This window comes from Mesocricetus auratus, unplaced genomic scaffold (assembly GCF_017639785.1).
Source record: "Mesocricetus auratus isolate SY011 unplaced genomic scaffold, BCM_Maur_2.0 Super-Scaffold_100007, whole genome shotgun sequence".
Lineage (NCBI taxonomy): Eukaryota > Metazoa > Chordata > Mammalia > Rodentia > Cricetidae > Mesocricetus > Mesocricetus auratus.
In genome coordinates, this window is record NW_024429191.1 from 65,349,106 (window position 1) to 65,369,618 (window position 20,513).

The following is a 20,513-nucleotide window of genomic DNA, read 5'->3' on the forward strand; positions in this document are numbered from 1 at the left end:
AGCGCAAGATGTTGAGTGACAGCTGTCCAATAGAGACCCTCAGTGCTAGCACGGCTAGCAGCTTAAGCGCCTCCGCGGTCTCAGGAATGTCAACTATTCAACATGGAGGCGGAGGTCGATAAGCTGGAATTGATGGTGAGTGGAGAGTGAGGGAAACCTATGGGGCAATTTGTTTGCTCCACCAAAGGCCTAGGAGGTAAGGCATAATTTGGAGCCGCCGAAACTCTGGATGGTGGAGGCTGGGATCTGAATCGAGTTCCTTCTTCCTGCTTCGAAACGAGCCACGGCCGCCTTGGACTCTTAACCGCCGCGGGGGAAGGGGTTACATCCGGGGAACTCGTGAGGGAAATGGCGGGAGATGTTGAGGGTGTGGGCCTTTGTAATTCCCTGGCCCTCGCTTTCCCCTCCCCCGGCTCCAGGAGCCGCTCCCGGTACAGGCGCCGTCTCAGTGTTCCCACCTTTCTCCCCCGAATGTGACTGGAACGGTCCTTAAAAGCTCTGCGGAGGAGAGAGTCGCTCGTTCACGGTTCCCGAAGAGGGGCGATGGAGGATGAGGTGGGGCAGAAGTCCTGGGGCGCCGAAATTCGGGCTCCACTCTTCACCTCCTCGCAGGCCAGCTGGGACGGTCTGAAAGAGGACTCTAGACTTGCGAGAAACTTCCCCGCGGTCCCGCAGAGCCGGCTCCGTGCAGCTCGGAGGTGGCGAGAGAGAGGAGCGAGCCGCGGGCACCGAGCCTGGAGCGCCTTCCAGGAGCGCGCGTGCGGCATCACGCCAGGCCAGGCCGGTGGCTTCCCCTACCCCTTTTCTTTCCTCTTTGCGAGTAGAGCCCGGGACGAAGGACCTCGGTGGCCGCTGGCGTGTGTGGCGTGGCCTGGGCGCCCAGCCCTGGCGCCTTTTAGGTTTCTCTGGGAGGGTTCCCCATTTTTCCTCTTTATTCTCGCCCTCCCATGTTTGCACTGGCCGCTTGATCGCCGCGCCTTTTTTCTTAGTTCCCTTGTTCTGTCTTCAGTCTTTTGCATGATCACTTTTCTTCCAGATTGGAATAGCTTCCTCAAAAATACAGAATGTAAAGGAGCCCCCTTTAAATAACAAGATTAATATTAAAAAGTAAAACACTTCTCTTCGCTCGTAATCTGTCCTTCCCTCTGCATAGGTACCCATGTGTCTGTGCTACTCTCTCCAAAGAATGTCTTGAGTCTGTAACTTCTGCCTTGGAAAGGACTTTGGGGTGATCCTAGAAGATAGCGAGTACCCCCTCCCCCCATTTCTACCCCAGAAAGTGTGAGGCCTCCGTTTCTTTTCTCTGGAATTAATGAATTCAGGTGTTTCACATACTTTTTATTAGAGGGCTTTCTGTTGTTTTAACATTGCATTTTAAACTTTCTTTGTGGAGGGAGTCTGGGTACGTGGGGCGAAGGGGCGGGGAATAAGAATTTTCTGCAGCTTTCCAAATCTTGAAAAGTGAATATAAAGTGTGTGTGTGTGTGTGTGTGTTCGTGGGTGTGGTATTCCTCGCATATTAAAACACACACAGAACGTTAAATATTGTGGTTAGAGTCTGTCAACAGGCATGTAAGTTTTCTTGTTGTTCTCCCACATTATGAAGTCCTTTCTTTGGAGTAGGTGGTGATAGTTTTGCCTTGTTTGAGGCTAATACTGTTTTTAACAGGTTATTTTCTTTAGTTGATTGATCAATATCTAAGCTTTATCTAGCCTTTCCAGTATACTAAATACTCAGATTTTGTTTTTTAAATTGAGCAGATTATCTGAAGGAAAACACAAGTAAGCATTCTGCAAAAAGTAAATTTTAGGAAGTTATACAGTTGCTAAACTTTAACCTTTTAGGATATTGTATAAATTATGGGGTAGTTTTAAAATTTTCATTTGTGGCATTTCCTGAAATACATTCACGGTAGCATTTTAATTTTCCAAGTTATTATTTTTCATAATCAAGGGCTTAAAAATTAATTTTTATCATAATTTTCAATATTAACCTTAGCTTATTATTGATCAGATAGCAAAAGACATCTCATCTTCAAATGTACCATGTTCCTAAAAAAGTTATGTGTTGAAATTGTCATTTCTAAGCAAAGATAAATTATTTAAAAGTCTTTACATCACTTAAAAGATTTTCAAAGGAGCCCTTGGATGTATATAATAACAGTGCATGATGTTGTAAAGGAAATCTAATCTGAATGAATTTTTTTTTCATATTTTTCTTGTGTTAACATCTAATTCAGAAAATTAAATTTGCTTTTTAAACATTTTTCTTTGAAATACAGTGCTGGGTTAGCAGAGTTAAATATTCCCAAACATGAGTGTTGTGACCCCAGATCTGAGGATAAGTATCCTGTGTTCCAGTTCTTCTGAGTTCATTTTTTAGTAGGTTTAATCTGTCTAAGTAGCTGAATTGGACCATTTAAAAGAAGGTCAGTGAAAATAATGGGAATATATTTTTGCATCAATCAACATTACTAATGGTGGAATAAGCTCATTGTAGAGTAATCTTTGTTCTCTGAGGGTTTCCCTTCGATTACTGATTGAGTGGTAATTGTCTCCTGCCCTCCCTTTGTGACACTCTTAGGGACTGTTCACAAAAGCTAGTGTAATGTGATACTTGGATTGTGTTTCTTGGTTTACATTTGACTTTTACGGAAACTTATTTTATCCCTCTCATTGTTTTCTTGATATTTCTAAGTTTGAAGGAAATGGATATGCTTGTCTTCACTACATAGGACAGTTTAAGAGTTAAACTGAAATAGTGAAGATGTTCCTGCCCTAGTATTAGGTTAGGTTAGGTTATGTTGGGTTAATATTCCTGTTAAGCATGGTTCCCTGATAATCTCTTCTCTTTTTGTATTGGCCCTCAATAAACTCTTCAGTTAAAGAGGGACAAAATTAAGTGCTGTGTGTGTGTGTGTACATGTGTATTAGATTCCATAGAGATAATTTGGGTATATAGTCATTTGTTTTCTCATTTTTTTTATGAATGAGTGTTTTGCCTGCATGTATATCTATGTCTGTGCACCACATGTGTACTGGTGTCCAGAAGTCAGAAGAGTAATTATTAGATCCCTTGGAATTGTTACAGATGATTCTGAGCCACCAAGTGGGTGCTAGGAATCAAACCCAGGACCTCAGCAGGAACCAAGTGCTCTTCACCACTGAATCATCTCTCCAGCCCTTTCCATTTGCTTTCTTTGAAGTAATTATTCAAAGGACTTGCTTTCAGTGGTAGGTAAACAATTGCTTTGGAAGAGGAGTTAGCCAACATTACACTTCAGTAGAGAGCCGAAATATTTTTTTTTTCATACATTTGCCTCAGTAGTAATTATAGCTGATTTTGTTAATATCAGTTCTAAATTATTACTGATGTCCATGTTAATTACTGAAGGTTCAGGACATATTACAAAATTCCTTTACATCTGTGCGTGTTTGTATTTGAATGCTGCTACTTACAGGTTAAGTTACCTAAAACCTGTAATTAATCACTTGGGCTTTGAGTGTTTTGCTCTTAAAAATAAACCTTGGTATAAATGTTTTCAGGTTTTGGATGTCTTCTGACCGATAATGGCTGCTCAACTTTAAAGTCTTTGCACACTGAAGCTTGCATTCCTTTCCTGCTCACTACTGCTAGCGAATGCTCTGACTTTATTGCACTACTGTACTTTACAGCTAGCAGTGCAATAGTATTGTCAAAGCATCCGAAAGCTGGTCGCACACCTCTTTTGGTTCTTGTCTTACATCTTTAGTATTTGGGAAGATTTTTCAATAACTTTCAGTGCTGAAAACTGTAATTTTGTTACCATATATATTTTTAAAAAGTCATCATGTTGAATAAATTCATTAATGAATTGCACTGAAAATTAATTATGTTTAAAATCATGGCTTGTCTAAATGAATAGTGCTTTGTAATTTGCTTCTTTTTGTAACAGACTTGGATGTGTTCTGGCAACTCTTATGTCTCACTAGATTGCATGAGTTGGAAAGTGATAAACAGTCTCACGTCTATCTACTATGGTAACACATTAAGTCTTAGTGTTAATTTTGGTATTATATAGGAAATGCTTAGATTTAAAACTTAGGAAGGGAACTAGAGAGGTGTGGTTCAGCAGTTAACATGATAGAGGATCTGAGTTCTCTTCCCAGCACCCACATCTAGTAGCTCACAGCCACTTGTAACTCCAGCTCCCAGGGATTTGACGCCATCTCCTGACCTCTACAGGCACACAGATGCAAAGTCACACACTGATACATATACACAATAATAAAACCCTTAAAACTTAGAATGTTTGATTATTGTAATTATAAAATATAAATCATGTTTTGGTAATGCTTAATGCACATTTTACATTAGTAAAACTCTAAATTTCAGGTGTATACCTTGATGATATAAAACATTTTCATCATATTGAAAAGTTCCTTTTTGTTCCTGTCTACAGTTTCTTCTTAAGCAGTAGTTTTCTAAAATTTCTTATGAATGGACTATTATATTATTTGGTCTTTTATGTTTGCCTTTTTGTACTTACTGTAACTGCTTTTGTCATTTTTGTCTTTGTTGAATGCACTGATAATTGACTCATTTTTATTGCTGAGTAGTATTCCATTGTATAAAATCTGACAAATTGTTTCCTGGGTCGTTTCCAGGCTTTGCCTATTATGAATAAAATTATTGCAAGTATTGAGTGTTTTTGTGTGGACATAATTTCTAATTTCTTTTGTGTAAATACTGAGAAATGGGATTATTGGGTACTGTGAATGTTTGATTTTTTTTTTTAAGACAAGGTTTCTCTGTGTGACTCTGGCTGTCCTTCAACTCACTGTGTAGACCACCAGACTGGCCTTGAGCTCTGAGATACACTGGCCTCTGCCTCTCAAGAGCTGGGATTAGAGGTGTGCACAACCACTGCCTGGCTATATGTTTGATTTTCTAATAAATTGATAAAATCAGCTGGGCAGTGGTGGCACACACCTTAATCCTACCACTCGGGAAACAGGGGCAGGTGTATCTCAGAGTTTGAGGCCAGCCTGATCTTCAGAGCGAGTTCCAGGACAACCAGGGCTACACAGAGAAACCATCTCTCGAAAAAATACAAACAACAACAACAAAAAGGAAAGAAATTGATCTTTTTCATAGATTAAAGGCGTGAAGAATACTTTTAAGATATTAAAGATAGATACATTGCAAATAGACACATGAAAAACGTTCAATAGCAGCTGGGCGTTGGTGGCGCACGCCTTTAATCCCAGCACTTAGGAGGCAGAGGCAGGCGGATCTCTGTGAGTTCGAGACCAGCCTGGACATTCAACACAGACATAGTTTTAAGTTTTTAATAGAGCATAAATGTTATGGATATTGTTTGCTTTATATACAAGTTTAAAATGAGTGTTTATCATATAATAAAATATTCAAGAATGTAAAAATGAGTAATTATGCTTACTAATATATTTTTGTTAACTAAATAATATATGTGTACTGATTTTTAGTTCCAGAAAGCTGATTCTGATTTGGATTACATTCAATATAGGCTGGAATATGAAATCAAGACTAATCACCCAGATTCAGCAGGAGAGGTAATGGGAAATAAGTAAATTTTTGTTTTCTTTTGTTTTTTTAAGACAGGGTCTCACTCACTAAGTATCCCTGGCTGTCCAGAACTCACTATATAGACCAGCCTGACCTCAGCTACACAAATATCTACCTGCCTCTGCCTTCAGAGTGGTGGCATTAAAGGTGTATACCATTATGTCTGTGTAGGTAGATCTTTTTAACAGAATGCTTTGTGCAAACATTTTCTGGTAAAATCTCTAGTAGTAATATATTCTAACAATTAGGCACCAAGCTTTTTTTAAGTGCTAGGTTTATAGAGTCACAAAATCTTGTTTTGATGGAAGTGATTATACTTCATATTTTCCTAAGAGAAACAGGAACATATGTTTACAGAATGATAATGTATGTAAATGTTTTTTTTTCTTTTTTTCTCTTTTGATTTTTTTGAGGCAGGGTTTCTTTGTATAGTCCTGGCTGTCCTGGAACTCACTCAGTAGACCAGGCCTCAAACTCCTAGCGATCCACCTGCCTCTGCCTCCTAATGCTGGGATTAAAGGCCTGCACCACTACCACTGGCTTATATGCTAAATAATTTTTAAATAAAACAGTTAATAAAACTCACAGGTCCAAGTCAGTATGAAGCCTCTGAAGTGACAAGACAGTATTTCTACTTCTAGAACAGTGGTTCATAATTTGAAGAGAGAAGGGCTAGTAGTTATGACAGTCTCTGGGGAAGACGATATTCTGTTAAGTTTGCTTAGTTATATATATTATATATATGAACATTGACTTTTGAATAGAGTTATATAGTTATTTTTACTGATTCCCCTCCCTTCTTTGAACTCGACACAATCATGGTCATCTGGGGTGGGGACTTCAACTGAAAAAAATACCTTTTTTTTTTTTTTTTTTTTTACGAGACAGGGTTTCTCTGTGGCTTTGGAGGCAGTTCAGCCTGGGGGAAAATACCTTTTGTAGACTGGTCTGTAAGCAAGTCTGAGCATTTTCTTTTTTTTAATGATTGATGGGGTATGGCCCAGCTCACTGTAGACAGGGCCCTCCTGGGCAGGTGCTCCTGGGTTGTATAAGAAAGCAGGCTGAAGACATGAGAAGCAAGTGAGTAAGCAGCATTCCATTCCTCCATAGCCTCTGCTTCCATTCCTGCCTCCAGGTTCATGCTTGACTTCCTTAGGATGGCCTGATTGGGATGAGTAAGCTAAATAAAGCCTTTCCTCCCAGAGATGGTTTTGGTTCATGTTTTATCACAGCAATAGAAAGCAAACCAGAGCAGTATTTAAGGTTACATTGCTTTATCTACTTAATGTTGTGAAAGAGTCTTAATGTGTTGCATAGGCTGGTCTCAGTTTCTGGGCTTAAGTGAGATCCCCTTGCTTCAGAGCCCCCTGAAGAGCTAGAATTATAGATGCATGCCCACTTGGGAGACAGACAGGAGCACTGCTGTAAACTTTTAGCTAGCCTCTTCTTTTGGGTTTTTCAAGACAGGGTTTCTCTGTATTGTTTTGGAACCTGTCCTGAAACTTGCTGTGTAGACCAGGCTGGTCTCGAACTCTCAGAGATCCTCCTGTCTCTGCCTCCCGAGTGCTGGGATTAAAGACGTGTGCCACCACCGCCCATCTTAGCTAGACTCTTCATATGAGTTTGGGGCAGTCAGGTCTACATGGTAAGACCATCAAAACAACAACAACAAAAAAAACAAAAACCCAAAATTAAACAACAGCAGAATCTCAAACAAAACTCCTTCCTTCCTTCCTCCCTTCCTCCCTTCCTCCCTTCCTCCCTTCCTCCCTCCCTCCCTCCCTCCCTCCCTCCCTCCCTCCCTCCCTTCCTTCCTTCCTCTCTCCTCTCTCCTGGTGCTCCTATCTCCAGAGGCCAGTCTCTCCCCTTTCCCCCTCTTTATGATACCTTTCCCTAATAAAAAAAAATCCATTTGAGCCCTGTGGCACGGCATCTTTCTCTCGAGTGCTGCTTTCCTTAAATTACAACAGCTAGGCATGAAATTTACTGGCTTAGAAGCAAGTCATACTCCTCAATATTTTGAAGAAACATCAAAATGTTCAAAAATAGTTGTCATTAAAATGATCCTTTTTGTAGTTTTGAAACAGTTTTACTGGGTAGAATAAGTTAGCCTTTGTCAATTTTATATTCTAGATTCAGTATTTGTTTGTGATTGGCTTATTTCACACATTTATGAATGTTCTCATGACATCCAGATTATTGGTTTTCTAAGCAGAGTTCAAATCCCTGAACCCACAGTGGAAGAAGAGAATTTACCCTTGAAAGTCATTCTGTGCCCTCCACTTGCGCGCGCACACACACACTCATCCATATATCACTGTCAGTTTTCTTTAAAAATTTTAAAATATTTCTTTGTAATAATAGCTTGTGTGTGTGTGTCTATGAATATGAGTAGGTCCTCTGTAGCTGGGTATATACCTTTAATCCCAGTACCTGAGAGAGAGGCAGAAACAGGTCAGCTTGGTCTACATAGCAAGTTTTAGGCCAACCAGTGTTGTATAGTAAAATGATAGTGATCAAATATGTGGTAGAATGTATTGTACATATTAATTTTGAAGAATTAGCTTAATTTTCCCACTACATCGTTTTAACATATATCAACCTTATTTTTTCTGATGTAGAAAAATGCAGTTGCAATTTTAAAGGAATTATCAGCAATAAAGTCTCGATATCAAGCTTTGTGTGCACGCTTTAAACCACTTTCTATTGAGCAAAAAGAGAACAAGAGCCGCATTTGTGCTACTCTGAGCAAGACAATGACCACGATACAAGAACTACAAAAACAGACAGACCTGGAGGTAATATTTTTCATTTGACAGATTGAATTTGTGAAGTTTCAATTATGAATATTGTTTTAAAAAATAAAACTCCAATAGGTTGTGCTATATCCATGCACAGCGTCCAGACATTTAGATGTGACTGATGTGGTGAGGGAATAAAGATGAGACAGGCACACATACAGAGACAGAAATGCTGGGATTTAGTAGTCTGGACTCTTTAGAGAAGTCTTAGTGTACCAGAAATATAGTGTGTTTATAGAGTTGAACAGGGGGCAGGGCTAGTGCACCCACCCAAACAAGGAAGTAGGGTTGTTATATACAGAATTTATGGAACACAGCTGGGTCAAGGAGACACATTTAGCTAATGGGGAGGAGCAATTTTCAGGCCACAAATATCTGGGGGAGAGAAAGCTATGGTGAGCATTTTCTGCACACAGTCAACATCCAGACTCAGACCAGAGGAAGGCTTTGCTGTTCCTCCAAGGGTCTGAGGCTCTAGGGTATTTTGCATAGCTGGCACATGTCAACAACACAAGTTCACTCAGGACTTCAGTCACTCATGACTTACCCTACTTCCTACCATATTGGAATGTAAAATTTGGTAATCATTTTAAACTATCGATAGAAATAACTTTTTTCTTTTGTTTTTCGAGACAGGGTTTCTCTGTGTAGCTTTGGAGCCTGTCCTGGAACTCGCTCTGTAGACCAGGATGGCCTCGAACTCACAGAGATTTTCTTGCCTCTGAGTGCTGAGATCAAAGGCATGCACCACCACCACCAGGTGAAATAAATTTTTTGATCCCCTAAAAATTGTTTTTTTTTTTTTTTACGAGACAGGGTTTCTCTGTATTGTTTTCGAGGCTGTCGGTCCAGCCCAGCCTCGAACTCACAGAGATCCACCTGCTTCTGCCTCCCGACTTGTTTTTCTTTTTAGTAAAAGAGAAAAAAGAAAAATCATGTTGATTTGATTTGGTTAAAGGTGTACTTAAATTTACTAAACGTATAAAGTGAAGCAACTCTTATTTTGTTTTTGGAGACAAGACAGTCTCATTCTGTAGAACTAGTATGGACTCAAAGCAGTCCTACTACCTCAGCTCCTGAGTGCTGGAATTATAAACACATGATATCTCACTGGGCTTCTCTTGGTTCATATAGGAACTAGTAAGTGTTTGATGCAAAAACAGGCAAAGTGGCAAATATCTAATCCAAGCACTTGGGAGGTGAAGACAGCAACAACATAAAAGTTCCTTCCCCCCTCCAAAAATGTTATAGGCTCATCTGATCTATATAGTGAGTTCCAGGGCTAGCAGTGAGAAACTTAAGAAAAGCCCAACCATAAACTGTTTAAGGACAGCCTAGTCTACAGAGAAAGATCCTGACTCAAACATCAACAAACCAACCAAACAAAACCCTCGAAAGGGCTGGAGATGTATAATGCTTGTCCAGTATGCATGAGGCTTCAGTCAGTCCCCAAACTGCAAAAATTGGGCATGGTGGGCTTACATGTGTTATCCCAGCACTTAAACAGGAGGATTGGAAGTTTGAGGTCATCCTTGTCTACAAAAGGAGTTGGAGGCCAGTCTGATATATACATGAGATCCTGTCTCAAAAAGGGGTAGGAGGGAAATGAAGGGTAGGGAAAGCCTCATAACTAGTAAGGCATCAAATGCTGATAGTACACTAACCTATAATGTCATCTCTTGGAAAACTGAAGTAGGACTGCCATAATTCCAGGCCAATTGGGGCTACATAGCCAGACACTCTTTCAAAAAGACAAAACAAAACAAACAAACAAACAAAAAAACCGAAAAAACAAAAACAAAAAAACCAAAAAGCTGGGCATTGGTGTTGCACGCCTTTAATCCCAACACTTGGGAGGCAGAGGCAGGCAGATCTCTAAGAGTTCGAGGCCAGCCTAGTCTACTAAGCGAGTTCCAGGAAAGCCTCCAAAATAATACAGAGAAACCCTGTCTCAAAAAAACAAACAAAAAACCAATATGTAGATGATTTCTCTACCTTTTTTGTTTCTTTTGTTTGTATCAGATGTATGTGGCCTTGGCTGGCCTGGAACTCAATATGTAGACCAGTAGACCAGACCAATCTTGAATTTAGAGAGATCTGTGTGTCTCTGTCTTCCAATGCTAGGATTAAAGGGCATGTACTGCCATTCCTGGCTCTAGACCTTTCTGTGTATGTGTTGGCAGATCAAATTCAGACTCAGGGCCTTGTTCATGCTAGGGAAGCACTCTACCATTGAGCTATATCCTGCTGAGTTTTTGGTTTTTAATTCTCTTTCACTGGAGTGGAGTAGGCATGAATGAGTAAGTCAGACCTTCTCCTCCCATCCTTATCTCCATCTTACTTGGTTTAAGAGTCTTTACAATTGTGAACTTATGTCACTGATGTGTAAAGACTCCTCAGATATGTTGTGGTATACAAACATCAGCTATTGAGCTAGGCACTAAGAGTTTGAACTGAGAACTGAATGATTTAGTTCATGCAATATCAAAGAAAAATTTGGGTTCAGACAGAAGAGATTGTAAAAGGAATCAAAGAATAGAATTAGATTGGATAAAGATATTCAGTGTTATTTAGGGTGTTATATTACTGGCTTCTCTTAATTTTTTTTAAGATTTATTTTTATATGTTTGTGTAGCCTGCATGTAGTTATTTACTGTGTATAAGCCAGATGCCCATAGAAACCAAAAGAGGGCATTTGATACCTCAGAACTAAAGTTACATGTGTTTGTGAGCCATAATGTGGATGCTGGAAACCAAACCTGGGTCCTATGCAAGAGCAGCAAGTGCTTTTAACCACTGGGACATCTCTGGGCCTGACCTTGAATTTCTGATCCTTCTGTCTCTGCTTCTGAATCCAGGGTTTGATGTGAGCTAAGCACATATCTACCAACTAAACCACATCCATAGTTTAACCTGTTATTGTCACTCAAGTCACATTTTCTTCATTGTAGTATTAAAATGTGACACAGGGAACACATTTTCTTGGGAAACAAATCTTGGAAACTAAGTGGCTCCACATGTCCCTATCAACACATCTATCTACAAATCCATAAAAGTTTTAAAGTATAGAAAAATTGGAGTGAGTGACCAAGGAGAAAAATATTTTGAATGCTTTGGATAAATTGCTCTTGCCATTATTTCTCACTGAGACCACAAACTGTTACAGAAAAGTGGAGACCATACGGTAGGGATTCTCTTTCTCTTCCCCTCCCTTCCTTCTTCACTCCATCTTTCTTCTCTCTCTCTCTGCATTGTTGGGTCTCCAACTCAGGGTCCTTTGTATAGTAGGCAAGGATTTTTATCTTTTGTTCTTCATGATAACATTTAAATCATCTAAACTTTTATTAAGTCATTCATTCAGCCACAAGTAGAAATATCTGAAATGAGCAATAATAATGTCAGATAAAGAAAGCTATGGGAACTTCCATTTTTGGAACAGATAATGGCAAGTAGGAGAAATGATTAGAAAGCAGATTATAAGTCTTGAAAACAAACTGTATTTTAGAATCTATGGTGGCCATTTGGGATGTTATGCATTTTGTACCCATCACTTTAAAAATGGCTCAGCAGTTAAGAGTGATAAGACCACATACTGTTCTTCAAAGGACCCAGCATCCATGAGAGGCTTACAACCTCCTGTTCTTTTTCCTTTGACCTCCTAGTGCATGATTCTCACATGTACATGCCACACACATTTATACACATAACAACTTTATCTGTTTATTTAAGACAGGGTCTCACTATACAGTTCTGGCTGCCCTGGGACTTGTTTTATAGATCAAGTTGTCCTCAAATTCCAGAGGCACATTCCAGTCTGTGCCTCTGGAATATCGTGATTAAAAGACTGTGCCACCACACACCATACATATAATTAAAAATAACAAAAATGAATGCTTTAAAAAATGAGATTTTAGTCGGGCGGTGGTGGTGCACGCCTTTAATTCCAGCACTCAGGAGGCAAGCAGGCAGATCTCTGTGAGTTCGAGACCAGCCTGATCTACAAGAGCTAGTTCCAGGACAGCTTCCAAAACCACAGAGAAACCCTGTCTCGAAAAACCAAAAAAAAAAAAAAAAAAAAAAAAAAAAAAAGAGAGAGAGAGATTTTAAAGTTCACTGAAATTACAGATGTGGCATTCAGACTTACAGATGCCCAAGTTTAAAGGGGGTGGATTAATGAAACCCTTATATTGTCATGTCAACATGTCATCTAAATGTGAAAGAAAAGGGAATGACACCTATTAAGGGATTGTATAGGCAAAAATAGCTCTCAGCCTAGAGCTTAAAGGACATGCAGCTCAGCTGTGTGTATAGCTCAGTGTTAGATGTGTTTATAGTTCTATGGTAGGTTACTGACTTGGTTTATGGAAGACTCTGGGTTTGACTCTCAGTATCACAAGAAAGAGACTTTTGTAAAACAAGAACATATAAGATAGAATTTGTAAAGGAATTTCAAACTTTAAAAGCTTCCCCCCCCCCCCCAGTAATGGGGACAAGTCAAAGGCTACTTTAACCAAAGAAATGCTCTAAAATAATCCAAAAGGCTTTCCCACTATTTTGTGGGCATGGAGAGCAACAAAGTCTGTTTAAGGAAAGTGGTACTTTGTTTATGTGCAACAGAAAGTTAAACTGTTCAGGTATTTTACCAGTGACAAGGAAAGGCAACACAATGGCTTTGGATTAGAAGTGTTCAAAAGGACATTTAAATTGATAGTTTTAATAAAAAGGGAGCCAAGAATAGAGAAGTGGGAAAAAAGGCACATAGAAATTTCTAAAATGTGGAGGCTTAAATATGCTAAATCATGAAGGTTATTATTAGAGACATTTATAGCAAAAGTTGAATGATCGTGTCTGTAAATGCAGTACTTGGAAGACCAATGCAGGATTGATGTGAATTCCAGAACAGTATGGGTTACAGAGTGAGATTATGTCTGAAAACAGACAAAAAATTATAAAAACACCTAGAACAAAAAATATAATAGTTGGCAATAAGAATTGCTTTAAAGACTGTATAGTATTTCATTGAAAGATGCTTCAAATAAATCTTTGTTAAGAAAAATTACCACAGGGATTGGAGAGTTGGTTCAGCACTTAAGAGCACCCAAGATGGGTTCCCAGCACCTCATAGCAACATATAGTTGTTCATAATGCCAATTTGAAGGAATTTGAGACTTTATTCTGGCTTTTCTGGGCACTTGTACATATAGTATGCATTCACACAGGAATACATACACATAAATAAAAACACTTTTTTTGTTGTTTGCTTGGTTTTGAGACATGGTTTCTCCATGTAGTCCTGGCGTTTGCTATACAGACCAGACTGGCCTTGAACTCACAGGGCTCCTTCCTCTGCCTCCCAAGTACTGGGATTAAAGGCATGTGCCATCATACCTTGCCAAAAGCAAAAACAAAAAAACCTCCAAAAAGCCCCAAAACAATAGTTACATCAAACTTCAGACTGATTAAGTTAGCCTTAATTTTGGGAAACAGCATTTGAGGAGTTATTAAATGTATGGCCTGAAAATTCTTCCCTAGTAATCTTAGGAATAACAGAGATTTATTGAGAATCTGTTTTGCCACATTAATATCATTCTCTTATTTGAAGCAGACAAGTTCTGCAACTGTTTGGGTTGCAGATTAAGTGCTTATAATTTTATACATATGAACATGTTGGGCCAGTGCTGAAGTGTCAAACCAGCTGCATAGAGTAATGGGGTTCTGAGATGTTGTTGGAGAATGAGGCTATCCAATAGCCACATGTGGCTATAGAAATTTAAACGTGATTACATAAAATTGAAAATTCAGTTCTTCATCTTCTGTTCCAACAGTGCAGATACAGACTCTTTCCAGCATCATGGAAAGTTTTATTGGACGGTGCTACCTTGAAGATGCTGATTCTGTAGTTCTGTCATGTTCTAGATTTGGCAGTCTCTCTAGAGATGACCTATATAATTGGGCTGATTTGTAACTATTTCAGAGGTTTGAGCTGTAGCTTGTGTTATTTTCCCATATAACCCTGTTCTCTGCAAAGCTGTTGGTGTTCTTTGAAAAATTTTTATTGTTAATTTTATTCCCTTTTGTTTTGGCTTTTGCTCCCATTTGCTTTAAGTGGATAGTTACTTCTGTTTCCTTATCATATGTTCGTATTACCTATCAGGATTCCTTCCTTCCTTCCTTCTTTCCTTTCTCTTTTTCCTTCCTGAGATAGGGTTTCTCTGTGTAGTCCTGGCTGTCCTGGAACTCACTCTTGATACCAGGCTGGCCTCAAACTCACAGATCCTCCTATTGCTGTCTCCCAAGTGCTGGGATTAAAGATGTTCACTGCCACCACCTGGCCTTTTAGTTTTTTAAAAATGTTTTTTGAGGTCTTCACAATCTAGCACAAGCTTATTTGTATGGGAAAAAATGTTATATTGTTTTGGTCCAAATCTCTTTCCCGACATGGTATCCAAAATATTAATTTAGTTCTGTTAAGTGATAGTCCTTAATTTGTTTCCTTTAAAAATAATTATTTGTTTTTATTTTATGTGCCTTGGTGTTTTGCTTTCATGTAAGACTGTGTGAGAATGTTAGATCCCTGGAACTGGAGCTCCAGACAGTTGTGAGCTGCCGTGTAGTTGCTGGGAATTGACTTCTGGAAGAGCATTCAGTGCTCTTAACTGCAGATCCATCTTTCCAGCCCAATTTGTTTGATTTCTTGATCTTGTTTGTGTAGCCTAATTGCAAGTTCTCTGAAAGATCAATCATGGGTTATATAAATAGCCAAATAGCTTTTGTTTTCCCTTGCCTTTTAAGTGTTTTTTTTGGGGGGGGGGGATTTGAGACAGGGTTTCTCTGTGACTTTGGAGGCTGTCCTGGCAGTAGCTCTTGTAGACCAGGCTGGCCTCAAACTCACAGAGATCCGCCTGCCCCTGCCTCCCGAGTGCTGGGATTAAAGGTGTGCACTACCAATCCCTGGCTGCCTTTCAAGCTTTTTGGTTAAATATATAGTATAAGCTTATTAAAATATTCATGCATCAAAGCAAAATTTAACTCAGTTAACAAAGTTTCTGAAATAAACATTTTGTAATTTGTTTTCTAGCTAACTCCACTGACTGAAGAAGAGAAAGCTGTGACAGAGCAGTTAAAATCTCACATGCCGGACTTATAAAGACATGGAATTTTAAAAAGGAACTCTAATGGAGGAAAGATCAATTCCAAAGAGATTCAGCATTATGTCGTATTGATGTCATTATTCCATCAAGGGGTTGGAGGCTGATAAGCAGATTGAGATTTTCCTTGATCATGATGCTTTTAATGTGAGAGGAAATTGTAAGAAAGGTAGATATCATATGACTCAAAGCCAAGAAGGATGAAATAGGAATAAGGAAATTTAAATGCAAGCTAATTTTGTGGTTTCAGGTAATGATATCTGTTAGTGCTATTTTTCATGTCTTTCTGTGTAGTTGGGATAATTTTTGAGAAGTTTTGGGATTTTGTAGAATAGTTATGTACATGTCAATCAGTATGTGAATGGACAAAATACTTGTATACTATAATTATTCAGTGTTGTTTGCTTTTTTAAGACAGGTTCTCATCATGTAGCTCTGGCTAGCTCTGGAGCTCACTATGTAGACCAGACTGGCATGAATCCTAGAAGATGCCTGCTTCAAGCTCTCAAGTGCTAGTAAACTTCCTAACCCAGGTTCTGTCAAAGGCTTTTAACTTGGACAACTACCAATTTCCTTTTTTGCCCACATTAACCACAGTCTGACTCTACTTGGAATCAAAGACCTATAACTAGTTGCAGATGCCCCTAATTTTTTATTATTACAAACTGTCCTGATTACTAGTTCCATCAACATTTTGTGTTGGTATGCAAATATACCATCACCTGTTTTTTTTTTTTTTTTTTTTCGAGACAGGGTTTCTCTGTGGCTTTGGGGGCTGTCCTGGAACTCACTTTGTAGACCAGGCTGGCCTCAAACTCACAGAGATCCGCCTGCCTCTGCCTCCCGAGTGCTGGGATTAAAGGCGTGCGCCACCAACGCCCGGCCCATCACCTGTTTTTAATGTGTATTGTTGTTATCTGCTACACTCGAGGGCACAAATTTCTCCATATTGTTGAGAATCTCAAAGTGCCACAATCAATTTCTTTTTGATTAATTTTGAGTTTGGATATGTAGCCTTGGCTGGCTTGGAACTCACTGTAGATCACACTAGACTCCTAAAGATATGCCTGTTTCTGCCTAGTCATTAAAGGCCACGATTAAAGGCTAAAGGCATGTACCACTACACCAGGCCCCCACAGATTTTTGAGGTGTAAGTTACACAATAAAATAATTTTAAAGTGTAGGTGGAATGTGGTGGCACACCTTTGTAATAATCTAGCCTGGAGGATTTCAAGGCCAGCATCTGCTACAAAGCAAATTGCAGGTCAGTGCAAGTCACAGGAGATCCTACTTGAGAAAAACAAAAAAGGTACAATCGAGGACATGTTAATACAAATAATTGTGCAACTACCAAACTGTATGTAGTTCCAAGACCATACATGATTTGAAGTGCTTAATTTTAAGAGTGTGTGTATGTATAGATTATTTTGGGTTATGTTCATATATGTGCCAGTGATTTCTGGTGTCTGAGATAGCCAGAAGAACATGTCTGATCATCTGGAGCTGGTGTTACAAGCTGTAAATCCAAAGGTGGGATTAGAAACTGGTCCTTTCAGGGTTAGGCAGCAAGTGCTTTTAACCTCTAAGCCATCTGTCTAGCCTCCACAAATCTTTTTTATGGTTCATGTAATTAAAAAAAAAGTTGCGGGGGCTGGAGAGATGGCTCAGTAGTTTAGAGCACTGGCAGCTCTTCAAGAGGTCCTGAGTTCAATTCCCAGCAACCCTATGGTGGTTCACTGCCATCTATAATGGGATCTGATGTCTTCTGGCATCCAGATGTACATGGAGATAAAGCATAATATACATAAAGATACATCTATAAAAATTATTGTGTACCACAAGAAATTTCTTTCTAGATTATAAATTCTCTTGATTAGAGTTTATAAATAACTTTGTAGTGATTTAAAATTTAACTTAATAGACCTACTCCTATTGTCTCACACACCCTCAATTTTCAGGCAAGAAATTAGAGGGGATCGCCCAGGAAAGCTGAATAGTTTTTTTTTGTTAGTCCTCAGTACCAGAAACAACTCAAGCAGCAAGATAGTAGTAGTGGGTGTGGGTGAGATGTGGGTCCATTTTTCTCACCAAAATCAGAAGCTGACTTGGTAGCTCTTGTCTGCAATCTTGACATTCAGGAAGCTTCGAGACTATATCCAGTCCAACATGAGCTACAGAGACCTCGTCTCAAAATAACAATAAGCCAAACAAAAATCATCTGTCCATCCCAGTTGAAGCTTTCGTATTAAATTTAGTATGCTAGGAAAAACTAAGTCTTAAAAAAAAGGTTGCGTTTCCTCCCAGTGGCGGAAAACAAACAAGTCCGGGGCTCCACTGTTTCCTAAAGCGACCCACAGACCGCTGGGATCAGCACAGAGTGCGGAGAGCGCAAATAAATCTCCCAGTCTTTAATACTTGGGGCTGTGGCTTTTAACTAAGGACCACCCGCACCCAAGGTGGCCCTAGCCTCTCGGGCGGTAAAATCTGAGAGTCTCGGGGCACCGCGCCAATGCCAGTACCATCTTTCTGCGGCACCGCCTCCCCAAGTCTCGTGTGCGGCGCGCACCGCGGGAACCCGGTACCCTCCTCCCTCCCCACCCTGCAAAGTGCGCGTGCGCACCGCGCTTGCCCGGCTGCCGCGCCTCTAGCTGCCCTGGTTACCGTTGGTGTTTGCGAATTCTCTGCAGCGCCGGTTTTGCCGCGGACTCGCCCCGCGGCGGTTCCACACGCGCGCGCCAGCGTCACGTGGGCCGAGGCTCCCACGCGGACGCTGGTCGGTGGCTGAGGCGGGAGGAACGCGCTGCGGCTGCCGCTAGCCCTCCCTCTCCGCCCCAGGGCTGGCGCGCGGATAAAAATGGCGAAATGGGGGGTAGCCGGCGTGGAACCTGACGGGATGGGGCACGGAGGTGGCACTGTTGTGGGAGCCTGCTGAGGTGGGCGCAGTTGACCTGGCGACCTCGGGCCGGAGGCTGACAGCGCAGACCACGGATTCCGAGGGTCGCCGAGGGCCCTGCCGGGAGCCTGAGGCAATGGACGAGCAGAGTGTGGAGGTGAGGGGCGTTGCGGAGGGTGGCGGCTGGGCTCCCCGCCTTCGGGGAACCTTTTCTATCCCGAGCGCCATGCTCTCGCCTTCCCTGTGGGAGGCAGTCTCTGCTGGTCGCAGGCAGGCAGGCTGGCCCCGTGCTTCTGCTGCCCTCAGGGGGTGCCAGGTGCTGAAGCTGTTCCGCAGTCAGGTGCTGCACCTCTGCTGGTCTCTGTTTGAACATTGAGCTTTTCCAGCGCAATATTGCAAATTCATCGGAAGGACTTGCCCGCTTTCTCGCCCCGACTTGCTCGGAATGATTAAACACTTTTTTTCCACCCTCAGCTGTACATTTTGTAGCATGCACATCTTTTTCATACTCTGTCTTAAAGACTGGTTTCCAGCATTGATTCTTGTAAGATGACTTCATGTTTGGGATATTTCCATAAAGGCTAGAAACATCTAAAGTAATTGCTTTTGGGGGGATACGATATGCTATGCAGTAATAATTAAAATTTGAACATTTCAGACACCAAAATACTATATAATTTTGCTTCTAAAAAGCAGGGGGCCCCGGCGTTGGTGGTGCACAGCTTTAATCCCAGCACTCGGGAAGTAGAGGCAGGCGGATCTCTGTGAGTTCGAGGCCAGCCTGGTTTACAGATTGAGTTCCAGAACAGCCAAGGCTACACAGAGAAACACTATCTCGAAGAAGGAAAAAAAAAAAGTAAGGGGTGATTTACTGAGAGCTGCACTTGAGATTAGCCCGGTTCACACAGTGGTCTTACTGTCTTCCCAGCGCCAGAAAGAGTCCCCATCTCTCAGGTTCTGGCTTGCAGTCACGATTAAAATCATGTGTAATTTTCTATTTGTTTTTGTGAAGGTTGTATAAAGGTTTTGCAAACTTTTCTTGGTTTCAGGAGGGTTTAATTCTGGGATGGAGTGGAAGCAAACGTTGTGCTGCAAAAATAAACTTAAAATATACAGTAACAGTATATTTAATAGTATTTTCCGTTTTTTTTTTTTTTTTTTGGTTTTTCGAGACAGGGTTTCTCTGTATTGTTTTGGAGGCTATCGGTCCAGCCCAGCCTCGAACTCACAGAGATCCGCCTGCCTCTGCCTCCCGAGTGCTGGGATTAAAGGCGCCGTTTTTTTTTTTTTATTTTAACCAAAATTCTGATAGGGATTATAGTTAAAACTGATGCTTTATCAGTCAAATAAGTGTAAATGCTGTGTGAATTGTTTTCTTTCTCTTTTGCTTTCTTGAGACAGGGTCTCATTGAGTAGCCCAAGGCTGCCTAGAACTCACTGTGTATAGTCTCAGACTGGCAGAGATCCAGCTGCCACTGTCTCCTGAATGTTGGGATTAAAATTGTGCACCACTGTGCCTAGTCTTGATTGAAGTCTTTTTATCTTACTCCTTGGCTTAGTGTAATCTGGGATCCTTACATCTTTCGTTTCCAGAGCATTGCTGAGGTTTTCCGATGTTTCATTTGTATGGAGAAATTGCGGGATGCTCGACTGTGTCCTCACTGCTCCAAACTTTGTTGTTTCAGCTGTATTAGGGTAAGTTGTGTTTCTTTTGTTGTGCATTCAGATTTTGTTACTGTTTATTGTTTTGTTTTTGAGACAGGTCTTACAGTATAGCTCTGGCTGGCCTGGAATTCACTATGTAGAACAAGCTGCCCTCAAATTCACAGAGGTCCACCTGCCTCTGTCTCCTGAATGCTGGGACTAAAGAGGGTGCTACCATGCTTTGTGTATTTGGTTTATGTATGCTGTACTGTAAGTCTTAGCCATGTCCATTTTTATTATTGTATTTTGCATCCCTTTAAATGTTTCTTTAATAAATGTTTTGAAATAGAACACCATTTTTAAATGTAAATTGTATGTGTGTTGCTTGCATATATGTCTGTGTGCCATGTGTGCTGTGCTTTTGGAATCCAGAAGAGGAC

General features: G+C 40.6%; 3 protein-coding genes across 4 annotated transcripts in view; 2 read left to right on the plus strand and 1 right to left on the minus strand.

The window, feature by feature from the left end:
- Prr11 (proline rich 11) overlaps positions 1-18,051 on the minus strand; it is a 38,628-nt gene extending 20,577 nt beyond the window's left edge. Inside the window, exon 1 of the mRNA XM_040749424.1 lies at positions 17,625-18,051. Coding sequence (XP_040605358.1) covers positions 17,625-17,670 — 46 coding nt within the window. The 5' untranslated portion in view covers positions 17,671-18,051. The remainder of the gene's footprint in view (positions 1-17,624) is intronic.
- Positions 9-15,923, plus strand: Ska2 (spindle and kinetochore associated complex subunit 2). Its single transcript, XM_005076891.4, has 4 exons — positions 9-135; positions 5,488-5,574; positions 8,209-8,385; positions 15,467-15,923. Exons 1-4 carry the CDS (start codon positions 103-105, stop codon positions 15,533-15,535), a joined length of 366 nt encoding a protein of 121 aa, XP_005076948.1. The 5' UTR covers positions 9-102; the 3' UTR covers positions 15,536-15,923.
- A 284-nt stretch (positions 18,052-18,335) lies between the features above and the next one.
- The window catches only part of Trim37 (tripartite motif containing 37), a 140,778-nt gene continuing 138,600 nt past the window's right edge, over positions 18,336-20,513 (plus strand). For both annotated transcript variants that reach the window (XM_040749423.1, XM_040749422.1), the window contains exons 1-2: positions 18,336-18,586; positions 20,023-20,124. In XM_040749423.1, the coding sequence (XP_040605357.1) occupies positions 18,566-18,586; positions 20,023-20,124 (123 nt within the window). In that variant the 5' untranslated portion in view covers positions 18,336-18,565. The remainder of the gene's footprint in view (positions 18,587-20,022; positions 20,125-20,513) is intronic.

Coding starts and splice junctions, on each gene's coding strand:
- Ska2 (XM_005076891.4), top strand. CDS start 103: ATGGAGGCGGAGGTCGATAAGCTGGAATTGATG. Junction 136..5,487: donor TCGATAAGCTGGAATTGATG/GTGAGTGGAGAG, acceptor ACTGATTTTTAG/TTCCAGAAAGCTGATTCTGA. Junction 5,575..8,208: donor ACCCAGATTCAGCAGGAGAG/GTAATGGGAAAT, acceptor TTTCTGATGTAG/AAAAATGCAGTTGCAATTTT.